Source organism: Macaca mulatta, chromosome 18 (genome assembly GCF_049350105.2).
Source record: "Macaca mulatta isolate MMU2019108-1 chromosome 18, T2T-MMU8v2.0, whole genome shotgun sequence".
Lineage (NCBI taxonomy): Eukaryota > Metazoa > Chordata > Mammalia > Primates > Cercopithecidae > Macaca > Macaca mulatta.
This window is the reverse complement of record NC_133423.1, coordinates 81,531,629-81,544,665: the sequence shown is the minus strand read 5'-3', so window position 1 is coordinate 81,544,665 and position 13,037 is coordinate 81,531,629. Positions and strand designations below refer to the sequence as shown.

Sequence of the window (13,037 nt, the reverse complement as noted above, 5' to 3'; positions counted from 1 at the left end):
CTGATTAGCCACTCTTTATCCCTTCCTGTGGGTTTTCCTGGGGTTCTTGGGACCATCCCAGTCCTTGCTTCTGTGTTTAGCTGTGATGGGTTTAGACCAGTGTGTTGTGCTGGCAGCTTGCACAGCTGTGGAGCCTGTGCTGAAGCTCAGCCCTGTGGATCCCTGCATGAACTCTGAGACAGCTGATGCTGTGAGAGCGGCAGTGAGAGCTGGCCATGGTTCCTGAAACACAGTTTAGCTCTTCCAGGTCTCTCAGTGGGAACATTTACAATCAGATTCCAGGGCATGTCCCATCTCATGGGATAAAGTGAATTAGGGAAAATAAGCTTTTACTTTACACTGAAATCTCCTAAATTTGAATTCATGGGATTATACGGGGCACAGGTGTGTAACATGATCTTGTTTTGGGCAGTTCTTACAGAGGAAGTTTCATGCTCTTTTCAAAACCCCTGTGTTTTTCTTTTACTCAGAGAGAAATTGTTTCACAGGTAGGACAAAATAATTTCAAATAATTTCAAGTAATGGAGAAATGATTATTCTTGTAACGAATAATGCTGGAGTCATTAAGACTCACTGGAAACCAGAGAGCCTGGGCTGTGATATTAGCTCTGAGGTCAATGATGCAAGAAGTCAGTGACCCACAGAGCCACACCCGCTGCCCCCTCCCCATGGCAGGCTGAATGCAGAGGGGACTCAAAGGAGTGGAGAATTCCTTTGCCTGGGAGGAGGATGTTTGCATGTTTAACCCAAATCCTGTACTTTTATTTCAGATCATCAGAAAAGCCCTTACTGAGGAAAAACGTGTATCAACGAAAACATCAGCCGCAGATCTTGTGACAGAAACGGATCACCTTGTGGAAGATTTAATTATTTCTGAGTTGCGAGAAAGGTTTCCTTCACACAGGTAGGTGCACTCCTCTGGGAAACACCCCCAGTAGCCCTGGCCACACACAGAGAACGCAGGGTCTGCCGGGGTGGGGGGCTCTGCCACGTGTTAGAGAACGCAGGTTCCGCTGGGGTCACGCAGGGTCCGCCGGGGTGGGGGGCTCTGCCGTGTGTTAGAGAACGCAGGGTCTGCCGGGGTGGGGGGCTCTGCCACGTGTTAGAGAACGCAGGGTCCGCCGGGGTGGGGGGCTCTGCCACGTGTTAGAGAACGCAGGGTCTGCCGGGGTGGGGGGCTCTGCCACGTGTTAGAGAACGCAGGTTCCGCCGGGGTCACGCAGGGTCCGCCGGGGTGGGGGGCTCTGCCATGTGTTAGAGAACGCAGGGTCTGCCGGGGTTGGGGGCTCTGCCGTGTGTTAGAGAACGCAGGGTCCGCCGGGGTGGGGGGCTCTGCCACGTGTTAGAGAACGCAGGGTCTGCCGGGGTGGGGGGCTCTGCCACGTGTTGATGTGGTCAGACATGAAGCCCTAAGCCATGCAGCCTAACCTGCAATTTGTCAGTTACTTAGTAAGCAAACTCAGCCCTGTTCTCATTCTTTTTACTGTCATCTTAACAACCATCATGTCAATGCATCCTCTTATGAGTATCGAAGCAGCTCTTTTTGCAACACATGCTCAGGAAGAGCTCCTTGCACCCCTGTACCAAACCCTTTGTGATTTCTGGAAGGACCCACCGGAAGTGCGACCCGCCCTAAGAAGCCTGGAGCGGTGATGTCCCCTGGTGGCCTGTGCTTGCCCAGCTGCCCGGGCAACTTTCCCAGGAGGATGGGATGCCAAGTGGCACTGGCAGCCGCGTGGGGTCCCCGGCCCACCACCAGTGCTTAGTGATGCACGCCCCTCACCCAGGCCAGAGGGCACAGCGGGAGTGGCTGCCATAGCTGGGCCCCAGAGCTGTCCCCACAGGAGGCCTGTATGAGCACCTCTCAACCTTTTTGGGGTCACCCTTTGAGTATTTGATGCTAGCTATTAATCTTCAGAAAAATTAAAATATTTACACAGCATTTTGCATAGCGTTTCAAGGGAGCCATGAACCCCAGATTGAAACATCTTCTTAAGTCTGGGGGTTTCTGAGGCCCCTCCCTCACTCTGGAGTTCTGCAGTGTAGATGTTGAAGACCAGTACCTTGGATGCAAGGGATCTTTTTTCTTTGTTATGTAGAATCTCTTAAAGATGTTTAATCCAAAAACTGGAATATCAGTTATTGGATTTCTGGCTGTAGGGTATTACAGCTGTCAGGTTCCAGGTTTATATGGACTTAGGTGGCAGAAATATAGATGGTAATCTCCCTCAGTGTCCATTCAGCACATAGTAGGCTTAAAATACTTTTCTTTACATTTATTTTTATATATTTTTTAAGAGAGAGTCTTTCTCAGTTGCCTGGGTTGGAGTGCAGTGGTGTGATCATAGCTCACTGCAGCCTTGAACTCCTGGGTTCAGGTGATCCTCCTGCTTCAGCCTCCTGAGCAGCTGGGATTACAGGAGCCACTCCACCTGGCTCTTTTTTTTTTTCTTTCTGTGAATGATTATATAAATGAAAGAACAAGCCAGTGTTAAAACACTACCTTCCTTTTTTCCCGTCGTTTTTTTCTAACTTGTTAGGTTATCTCAAGGTTACCAGCTCTCCCTCTGAATTTCTGTCTGCCAGTGGCTCATGTTTGTTGTGTTGACAACCTTTGAGTTTAAGCTTCTCTTACTTCCTATTTCTTTACTCTGCTGGAAGTCAGGATCCCTGGCATTGGATACAATAGTTATAGAATGTAAAGTGTTTGTGATTTTTTTTTTTTTTTTTTTTTTGGAGACGGAGTCTCGCTCTGTTGTTCAGGCTGGAGTGCCGCTATCTTGGCTCACTGAAACCTCCACCTCCTGGGTTCAAGCCATTCTCCTGCCTCAGCCTCCTGAGCGTCTGGGACTACAGGCACCTGCCACCACGCCCAGCTAATTTTTTGTATTTTTAGTAGAGACGGGGTTTCACCTTCTTCGCCAGGATGGTCTCGATTTCCTGACCTCATGATCTGCCCGCCCCGGCCTCCCAAAGTGCTGATTACAGGCATGAGCCACCGTGCCCGGCCCCAGTGTTTGTGATTTTTAAAAAGCCTTTTAAAACCTAATTTTAGGGTGGCTCACACCTGTAATCCCAGCACTTTGGGAGGCTGAGGCGGGCAGATCACGTGGTCAGGAGTTCGAGACCAGCCTGAACAACATGATGAAACGACGTCCCTACTAAGAATACAAATATTAGCCCATTGTGGTGGCGTGGGCCTGTAGTCCCAGCTACTCGGGAGGCTGAGGCAGAAGAATTGCTTCAACCTGGGAGGCGGAGGTTGCAGTGAGCCGAGATCACACCACTGCACTCCAGCCTGTGTGACAGAACAAGACTCCGTCTTGAAAAATAAATAAACTAATTTTAATCAAAGGGCAATATCAAAAGAATTTATCATATGGATTCTTTGAGAGGAAACATGCTGCAGTGATGAGCCGGCTGTTTCCAGGTCCTTTATTAACCATATTGGTCTGGAGGTATCTGTGGTGATGATCCATGTGGCCATGGCAGGGGAGGGCTGGCTCATCTGTGTGGGGTCTGGTAAAGGCTTGGAGGAGATGCAAGACCAGGCACAGTGAAGTTATTGGGGCTGTGATGTGTTTCAGTCAGGTCACTTGGACAAACCGCACTCTGAGATTGCACGCAATCCACTGTTGTGTTTATGTGTGCAGTCGGTTCCATTTGTAAAAGGTAAATTTAGATACTCGCTGTTGTGTATACAAGGTAACAGTTAATGTATTATGGGGTGAGCATAGGTACCTCCCTCCACCCTTGCAGCCTTAGGGTTGCCAGGGACTGCCGCTCCAGAGCTCCTTTAGAAAACCATGACCCAGAGCAGGGGATTACAGGTAGGGGAGGCAGTCTCACCTGGGAGCGTGCCCGGGGCGGACACCAGCCTCCATCTCTGAAAAGGCCCCCTGGTAGGGTCAGACCCACACACCTGTCCAGGAATCAGTGATTGAAAGCTGGCCCCGACTCTAGCCCACAAGCCAGTGGACTCTGGCCGCACCACGGTCAGCCCCAGTCTGTGTGTCGCCCCCTCTCCCCCAGTTCTGAGGGCGAATGTGCGGACATGGTGAAAGCGGCTGTTTTCTTCTCTGCTCGGTGTGCCTCAAAAATTGAGATCAAATGAACTTGTTTTTCAGCATATGTATGTGAAGTGAGTTTTTTTGCCAATGACTAAGATTAAAAAGAAAGTAAATCTTGGGGATTTTGTTGTATTTTAGATAATAGAAAAATTGATAAATTTATGATGAGAGAAAATTGTATACATATTATAAAACAGGACATTGTGATTTTTTTTCTGCTTTCAAAGTATTTAAATATATCCCTTAAACAATATATTTAATATGAAGTTGCTTCTCATCCTGCCTTAGGAAAGACTTTTATTCTAAGCTTTTCTCTTTCCTTGATTTTAGGCTTTCATGAAATGATATTAAAGATAGACTTAAGATAGACATTTTTTTTTTTTTTTTGAGATGGAGTCTCACTCTGCCGCCCAGGCTGGAGTGCAGTGGCTGGATCTCAGCTCACTGCAAGCTCCGCCTCCCGGGTTTACGCCATTCTCCTGCCTCAGCCTCCCGAGTAGCTGGGACTACAGGCGCCCGCCACCTCACCCAGCTAGTTTTTTGTATTTTTTAGTAGAGACGGGGTTTCACCGTGTTAGCCAGGATGGTCTCAATCTCCTGACCTCGTGATCCGCCCGTCTCGGCCTCCCAAAGTGCTGGGATTACAGGCTTGAGCCACCGCGCCCGGCCAGATAGACATTTTTAATAAAACCTGATACAGGCTCCCCAGTTTTATTATTTTATATCACTCATCCATGAAATCCAAAGGTTTGGTCCTTGACCTGGAAGACAGGTGTAGACTGAATCAAAGAATGATAAGGTTTAAACTTGCTTCTGGTGGGGTGCAGTGGCTCATGCCCGTAATGCTAGCACTTCGGGAGGCCAAGGTCAGAGGATTGCTTGAGCCCAGGAGTTTGAGACCAGCCTGGGCAAAATGGTGAATCTCCATCTCTACAAAAAAATAATTAGCTGGGCATGCTGGTGCACACTTATGTTCCCAGCTGCTTGGGAGGCTGAGGTGGGAGGCTCGCTTGAGTCCTGGAGGTCGAGCTGTGATGCTGCCACTGCAGTCTAGCCTGGGTGACAGAGCAAGACCTTGTCTTAAAAGATACATGTAGATTAAAATGAACCCTTGCAGACAGTTGGTGAGAATGTACATTGGTGCAGCCACTATGAAAGACCCCACTGCACTGCAGCCTGGGCAACAGAGTGAGACCCTGTCTCAAAACAAAAGAATAAATAGTCTGGGCACAGTGGCTCACACCTGCAATCCCTACACTTTGGGAGGCCGAGGCAGGTGGATCACCTGAGGTCAGGCGTTTGAGACCAGCCTGGCCAACATGGTGAAACCCCATCTCTACTAAAAATACAAAAAATTAGCTGGGCGTGGTAGTGTGTGCCTGTAATCCCAGCTACTCAGGAAGCTGAGGCAGGAGAATCACTTGAACCTGGGAGGTAGAGGTTGCAGTGAACTGAGATCCCACCATTCGCTCCAGCCTGGGGAACAAGAGCAAAACTCTGTCTATAAATAAATAAATAAATAAACAAACAAACAAACAAACTTGCTTCTGTCACTGGCCCTAGCAGCTTTGGCAAATCTTACCACTCAGGGCCTCAAACTCCTCACCTGTGAATGAGGGCCCTGACCATGGTCATCCTTGAGGTCCCAGCATTTAACTTGTAACATGACAAAAAGCAAATCAGGGCTGGGCGCAGAGACTCATGCCTGTAATCCCAGCACTTTCGGAGGCCGAGGTGGGTGGACAGCTTGAGATCAGGAGTTCAAGACCAGCTTGGCCAATATGGTGAAACCCTGTCTCTACTAAAAATATGAAAACAAATTAGCTGGGCATGGTGGCGCACGCCTGTAGTCCCAGGTACTTGGGAGGCTTAGGCAGGAGAATCGCTTGAACCTGGGAAGCGGAGGTTGCAGTGAGCCGAAATGGCACTCCTGCTTGGGCATCTCAGTGAGACTCCATCTCAGAAATAAAAATAAAAATAAAAATAAATAAGCAAACTAGCACGCTAAGGCCGAGCTTTTATAGGTTGGGTCTTTGGAGCCTGCTGTTGGCCTTGGCCACGTTAGCTGTCTCCTGGCATGCCTTGGCTTTGTGGGATGCCTGAACCTGTTTTCAGATGATGTTTTGAGTGAGATACAAGTGTAGCTGCTTGGAAAAGATAGATCCCTGAACTATAGTGATAGAAACCCCGTCCTTGTTCCTTCTGCGGAGCAGCCTGTTGGAGCTCCTCTGGGTTGGCCTGGGCCCAGAGATGAGGCCGGCAGTGCAGGGGTCTAGTGTTTTCAGCTGTCTTCCCAGCCCTGCTCCCGAGCCGCTATGTAACCTGCTGCCCTGCAGTGCCCGTCACAGAGCGGTGTCTGTTGAATGCGTGAGTCAAGCAAAACATCAAACGGAGTCCTTGACATGGGAAAAACATGCTCCCAGCCACCACCAGCTGGACACTGACATCCAGCGGTTTTCCCACTGGGCAGTGGCTTGTGAAGATGGGGACAGAGTGTCATAAATCATCTCCTTTGTGGACTGCAGGGATGATCCTGGCCTTCTTGTCACAGGCTAAACAGACTAAGTAGCCAGAAAAAAAAAAAAAGAACAAAAAAAGAGGCTTAAAGGCGCTTGGCTGTCAACATTATAACGAGGGTTTGTTAAAACTATTTTTTTTTAAAAAGAAAATTGGCTCAGTTATGCAGTAGGATATAATATTCTATAATAAACTTGTTACCAAACTTTTAGCCTTAACCCAGTTGCTATTTTCCTCTTGTCTATTGGATAGGGATATGGAATGTTCTTTCTTTCCCTAAGTTTAGTCATGTGCATTGTTTTTTTTCCTATTTATATTGTGGGTTTGTTTTTTTTTTTGAGATGGAATCTTGCTCTGTAGCCCAGGCTGGAGTGCAGTGGTGTAATCTCGGCTCACTGCAACCTCTGCCTCCCGGGTTCAGGCCATTCTCCTGTCTCACTCTCCCAAGTATCTGGGATTACAGGCAGGCACCACTATGTCTGGGTAATTTTCATATTTTTAGTAGAGATGGGGTTCCACCATGTTGGCCAGGCTGGTCTTGAACTCCTGACCTCAAGTGATCCACCCACCTCGGCCTCCCAGAGTGCTGGGATTACAGGTGCGAGCCACCGTGCCCGGCCTATGTGGTGGATTGTATGTAGATGTTCCAGTGGCTTTTAGGAAAGTCTTTTATGATTTCACACATCTGTCCACAGTCATGTCTGCAGAGCAGACTCTCCACACTCCCTCTGCAGAGAGCTGTAGAATATTCTGTTTCACAGGTATTTGCTTCCTACATGAGTAAAATCAGGTTTAAGTGAATAAAAATTGTACATCTCTTCCCGTGTACCAGGGAAGTATTTGTGGTGCCTGCAAAGCCCAAGCACAGTTCATGCCTCTGCTGGCCTTCACAGCACTGCAGCCAGCCAGTACGGAAGCCCTGCTCCCTGCTGCCCACAAGCAGGAGGCAGGTGGGAAGGGGGATGCGTGCCACCTTGCAGACGGGCAGGCAGGCTCATGGGCAGAGTTGTACACAAGGCAGGTGATGAGGAAGACAGCTGTAGAGTATGAATGATCAGCTGCTGAAAAATATCCAGTGCTCAATGTGGATACTTAAGAGTTATTCTCATAAAAAATGTGAGGCAGTTAGTCAGGTGTGGTGATGCACGCCTGTGGTCCCAGCTACTCAGGAGGCTGAGGCAGGAGGATTGCTTGAGCCCAGCGGTTTGTGGCTTCAGTGAGCCATTATTGTGCCACTGCAATCCAGCCTGGCTGACAGAGCGAGACCGTGTCTCCAAGAAAAAAAAAAGATTTCTGTAAGTACTTGCTGGGTTACACTAAATGAACCTAAAAACAAATAGATAAATAATGAAGGTTACACAGAGCAGAAGCTTTGTTAACAGATTAACTTATATTAATAGTTGCTGCTGGGAAAACAAGCTGCTTGGTGACTTCCCTAAAGGGTGTCCCACACGTCTGGCAAATGAACAGACACAGCTCCTGCTCCCGAACATCCTGGGAGGCACGTGGGCATGCTGTGTGGGTGGTCTGGGTGCTGCAGCCTGAGCTGTCACGGGTGTGGGGTGTCAGTGCATGCAGACCCACACTGCCTCCTCCTTCAGGGCTCACTGGCGGTTTTCTTTGCACTGCTTCACTTTCCTACTTGAAGTCAGGTTTGAAAAGGAGAAGAATCGCACATTCCTCCTCAGTTTCTTAGAAACTTACCTTTGTGCCTGAGTCATTTCTAGTCCCTTTGGACCTGAGTCATATCTGTTCACTGCTTTGTCAACCTTGTGCCCAGTTTAAGCTTTGGCAGTTGCTCCTTGTATGTGTGTTTTCAGGGTGTGGAGTGTTTTCTTTAGAAACGTCATTGCAGAAGAGGAAAGTCACGTAGCTACACAAGACGTGGAAAACAGATTTAGTGCCTGAAATTTCTAGGAAAACTGGCAGTGCTGACAGCACTCAGGGTCACGCCCTAAGTGGAATCATCATCTGTGCGTCACCTGCATGCTGCTGTGGTCAGGAGACAGGCTCCCCACCCTCTGCGCCACCTGCCATTGTGGCTTCTACCCACCATTTGTTCCTCCTAGACCTGTTTGGGGAGCACCAGTTCCTGAGCAGGGGCTCTGGCTGGTGGGCCCATTCATCACCTGACCCCGAAGCATGTGGACAACTGATAGTGGAGAGGCAGTTCCTGAAAGGAGCGCGGCATGCAGTGTAGACGAAGAACCAGAAGCCTGGGTTCATCACATCTCATCTGCCTTACCTGGCCAGGCTGAGAGCTCCAGGGGCAGACTGAGCCTGCCGGGCTCTCCAGGAACAGCTGAGGATTGCTTGGGTGTCTTGCTCAGTGCCCCTGGCTTGACCTGACCTGGTCTTCCTGGCTCAGAAGCCCCTACTCATTTGTGGGTTTCTCTAGGGGGCCAGGGAGGAGGTGGCACAGCCTGAGATGATGCATGTGCACTTGTCATATCCCAGGGGTGTATTTCTAGATAATTTATCAGCAAAATGGAGGGGCTGGATGACTCTGCATCCCATGCATGAACTTCATAACCGAGCAATGGAAGGATGGTCCCAGAGTGGATGGGGACCAGGTCACAGTGTGTACGGCAGCTCCTGTGCATAGAAAAGTGACATAGGGCTAGGCACGGTGGCTCACACCTGCAATCCCAGCACTTTGGGAGGCTGAGGTGGGCGTATCACGAGATCAGGAGTTCAAGACCAGCCTGGCCAACATGGTGAAGCCCTGTCTCCACTAAAGATACAAAAAATTAGTCAGGTGTGGTGCACGCCTGTAATCCCAGCTACTCGTGAGGCTGAGGCAGGAGAATCGCTTGAACCCAGGAGGCGGAGGTTGCAGTGAGACGGAGTCTCGCTCTCCCAGGCTGGACTGCAGTAGTGTGATCTCAGCTCACTGCAACCTCCGCCTCCCGGGTTCAAGCAATTCTCCTCTCTCAGTCTCAAGTAGCTGGGATTACAGGTGCACGCCACCACACCCAGCTAATTTTTGTGTTTTTAGTAGAGACGGGGTTTCACCAAGCTGGCCAGGCTGGTCTCCCAACTCCTGACCTCAGGTGATCTGCCCGTCTTGGCCTCCCACAGTGCTGGGATTACAGACGGGAGCCACCGTGCCCGGCTTGCTTTTCAGTCATTTTTTTTTCTTATTCTCTGCAGGTCTCCTTTTTCTCTAGTGCACGTGTGAACCCGGCACAGGAATCGGATAGAAAACCTCTCAGCAAGGCCACATAATCATGCACAGAACAGATGTTTGCTCAGTGCCTGCCCAAGGCCCCACCCTTAGTGAACTTGGGACGGTCCAAACGTGTGCAGAGCACTGCCCTGAATGCTTTAGGTCTGGTCTTTTCTTTGATCCTGAGAATGCCTTTGGAAGGTGTAAGCAGTGGCCAGCTCCACAGGGACGAGCCTGCAGAAGGTAGACTGCGAGCACACCTGACCGCAGGCACCTTCCCTGTGTGTGTGGGCCTGCGTGTCGGTGGGGTGCAGGAGAAAGGGCGACAGTCCATGGGGCGAGAGTGCCTTCCCTTGTTTTTGGCCTGAGCAGGGGGTGCTGGGAGGTACCATTTGTGGAGGTAGAGGCAAGTAGAGAAAACCAGGAGTTCCCTTCTGTGCAGGTGAATCTTGAGAGGACATTGTCTCGGTCAGGTTCCTAGCAGGACAGATGTACACTCAAGTGAGGATTGTAGGCGGCCTTGTTTGCAGAGGGACTCATTACGAAGGAGGGGCCAGCCCAGGGCCTGCTGCAGAGTGCAGGAGCAGGCAGCCCATGTCCCTGTAGCAGGAGTGTGTCAAGGAGGCCACATGGAGGAGTGGAGCCTGCACAGGGCACATGGGGCAGGGGTGGGCAGGGAGTGTCCCAGCCTCTCTCCTTCCTGCATCCCCACCCTTGCTTGCTCCCAGAGGGAAGCTGGATTTGTGACTGGCCAATATAGCAAGACCCCATCTCTACAAAAATAAAAATATTAGCTGACTGTGTTGGTATGCGTCTGTAGTCCCAGCTGCTTGGGAGAACAAAGCAGGAGGGTTGCTTGAATCCAGGAGTTGGAGGCTGCACGAGCTATGATGATACCACTGCACTCCAGCCTGGGCAACAGATCAAGACCCTCTCTCTTAAGAGACAACAAAAAAACCAGAGAAGTCAGAGAGCAGGGCAGGAAGGGCACCTTTGGGAAATGACCCAGCTGCGGGGGGCTCTGTTCGTCACCTGTGTCTGCAGTTCAGGTGAGCCAGGCTGGGTGCAGACGTGGGAGGTCTCAGCTGCAAGTGACATTTAACCCCTCGGTGCCCAGGTATCAGCACCGACTGGGAGAATCAAAGTCAGAGTCCTGGGCCACCTTGCTTGGTCATCTCTCATCAGCCCCCTCCCCTCCAGACTGAAGTTAAAGCCGAGTTTAGTTTTGCTTCCGAAGATTTGTTTTCCAGTGTTCTTCGCGCTGGCGTTTCTCTGCCTGGCCTGCTGGAATCCCTGGTGCTCTTTCCGAACGCCGGCACTGAGGTGCCACTCTGTGTTCTAAACCCTGCTGAGTAGGTTGGCTGGCAGGCAGGTCAAAAAGCACATGGTTGTTTAAAGACTCTTCCTCTGTTTGACCCAGAGAAACCATAATGACATCCGTTTGCTATGCCACCTTTTTCTTGAACGGAACTGGAAGTAATTTGAGGCACGTTGTTCTGTGTCCTTGGTGCATTTTCTCAGGCTAGGTTCCTCCACTGCAGGTTCATTGCCGAAGAGGCCGCGGCTTCTGGGGCCAAGTGTGTGCTCACCCACAACCCGACCTGGATCATCGACCCCATCGACGGTACCTGCAATTTTGTGCACAGGTGAGCTGGGCAGGGATCGTCTCCGTTGCAGGGCTTAACACGTCCTCGTCCGTGAGATTTTGTCTTTTCATAAGCAGCATTTTTTTTTTTTTTTTTCCTGAGACGGAGTCTCACTCTGCTGCCCAGGCTGGAGTGCAGTGGCCGGATCTCAGCTCACTGCAAGCTCCGCCTCCCGGGTTTACGTCATTCTCCTGCCTCAGCCTCCCGAGTAGCTGGGACTACAGGCGCCCGCCACCTCGCCCGGCTAGTTTTTTGTAATTTTTAGTAGAGACGGGGTTTCACCGTGTTAGCCAGGATGGTCTCGATCTCCTGACCTCGTGATCCGCCCGTCTCGGCCTCCCAAAGTGCTGGGATTATAGGCTTGAGCCACCGCGCCCGGCCATAAGCAGCATTTTTTTAAGGCAGGAATATATAAACAAACCTATAGTAGGCTCATAGTCTCGTTAGAAAGATGTTCAGATCTTGATATTTTTAAAATAAGATTTTCCATTTGTGAGAGGCTCTTGGAGTATGTAAGGAAATCTGCACTTGTTTAAAAACCAGTTTGTTACGTTAAAAATGTTGCGTTGCATTTTTTTTTTTTTTTTTGAGACGGAGTCTGGCTCTGTCGCCCGGGCTGGAGTGCAGTGGCCGGATCTCAGCTCACTGCAAGCTCCGCCTCCCGGGTTCCCGCCATTCTCCTGCCTCAGCCTCCCGAGTAGCTGGGACTACAGGCGCCGCCACCTCGCCCGGCTAGTTTTTTGTATTTTTTTAGTAGAGACGGGGTTTCACCGTGTTCGCCAGGATGGTCTCGATCTCCTGACCTCGTGATCCGCCCGTCTCGGCCTCCCAAAGTGCTGGGATTACAGGCTTGAGCCACCGTGCCCGGCCACAACTGAATTCTCGAGGCAGCTCACCTAGAAAAAGGCCGTGCTGAGCATGAAGTAACTTCATTTTTACATATAAACGTGCCATCAGAGGCAGATCATAAAGGAGCCCACACCGGGCTCCGCTCCCCCTTCCTGCTCAGCGCGTGCAGCCCAGTGTGCAGGCGTGCACTGTGAGCGCCGTGAGGCAGGAGATCTCAGCTTGCAGTGAGCTGAGATCGCGCCACTGCACTCCAGCCTGGGTGACAGAGCAAGACTCCGTCTCAAAAAAAAAAAAAAAAAAAATTCAGTTGTGCCTACACAAGGTGACCCTTTTGAGGCAGTGGAGTCGTGCCATCTGGTGCCAGCAAATGTGTCATCAGTCTCTCATTTCAACGAAAGCAGGATCCTTCCCCGGGCTCTCCTCCCCAGAGTACGTCACTGAGTGGAGCCCCATTGCTTCTGCCTGCTTGTGGTTCCAGGGTGCTCATAATGGTGACATGGCAGGTGAAGCCCTGTCACATGGTGAAGGCCACACGTTATCCAAGGGTCTTCAGTGGCTCCAGAGACACAGTTTCCAGTGCTTTCCTGTCTGTGCCCCTGGAGGGGATCCTGGGACTGGGGAGGTGACTGGGAAAAGAGTAGCAATTTCAGAACAGACTGCAGAGCTGATTCTGACAGTTCCTGAACCCCACGCTACAGCCGTGGTGGTCATTGTGGTCTGAAGACATCCGAAAGCCACCAGCAGCTGCCACTCAGATGGCGCCTGTTCACCCCTGTGCCCCCCAGT

The 13,037-nt window shown here is 50.5% G+C and overlaps 1 protein-coding gene and 1 long non-coding RNA gene across 4 annotated transcripts in view; both read left to right on the top strand.

The window, feature by feature from the left end:
- IMPA2 (inositol monophosphatase 2) overlaps positions 1-13,037 on the top strand; it is a 48,610-nt gene that overhangs the window by 17,882 nt on the left and 17,691 nt on the right. For both annotated transcript variants that reach the window (XM_077974633.1, NM_001258195.1), the window contains 2 exon segments: positions 771-904; positions 11,298-11,402. In XM_077974633.1, coding sequence (XP_077830759.1) covers positions 771-904; positions 11,298-11,402 — 239 coding nt within the window.
- On the top strand, positions 5,677-10,544 carry LOC144336512 (uncharacterized). Of its 2 annotated transcripts, XR_013408370.1 has the most exons (3): positions 5,677-5,777; positions 7,505-9,279; positions 9,615-10,544. It is a non-coding gene; the product is annotated as an uncharacterized LOC144336512 (long non-coding RNA). The 2 variants fall into 2 exon arrangements; XR_013408369.1 differs by lacking the exon at positions 5,677-5,777 and having other exon boundaries at positions 7,497-9,279.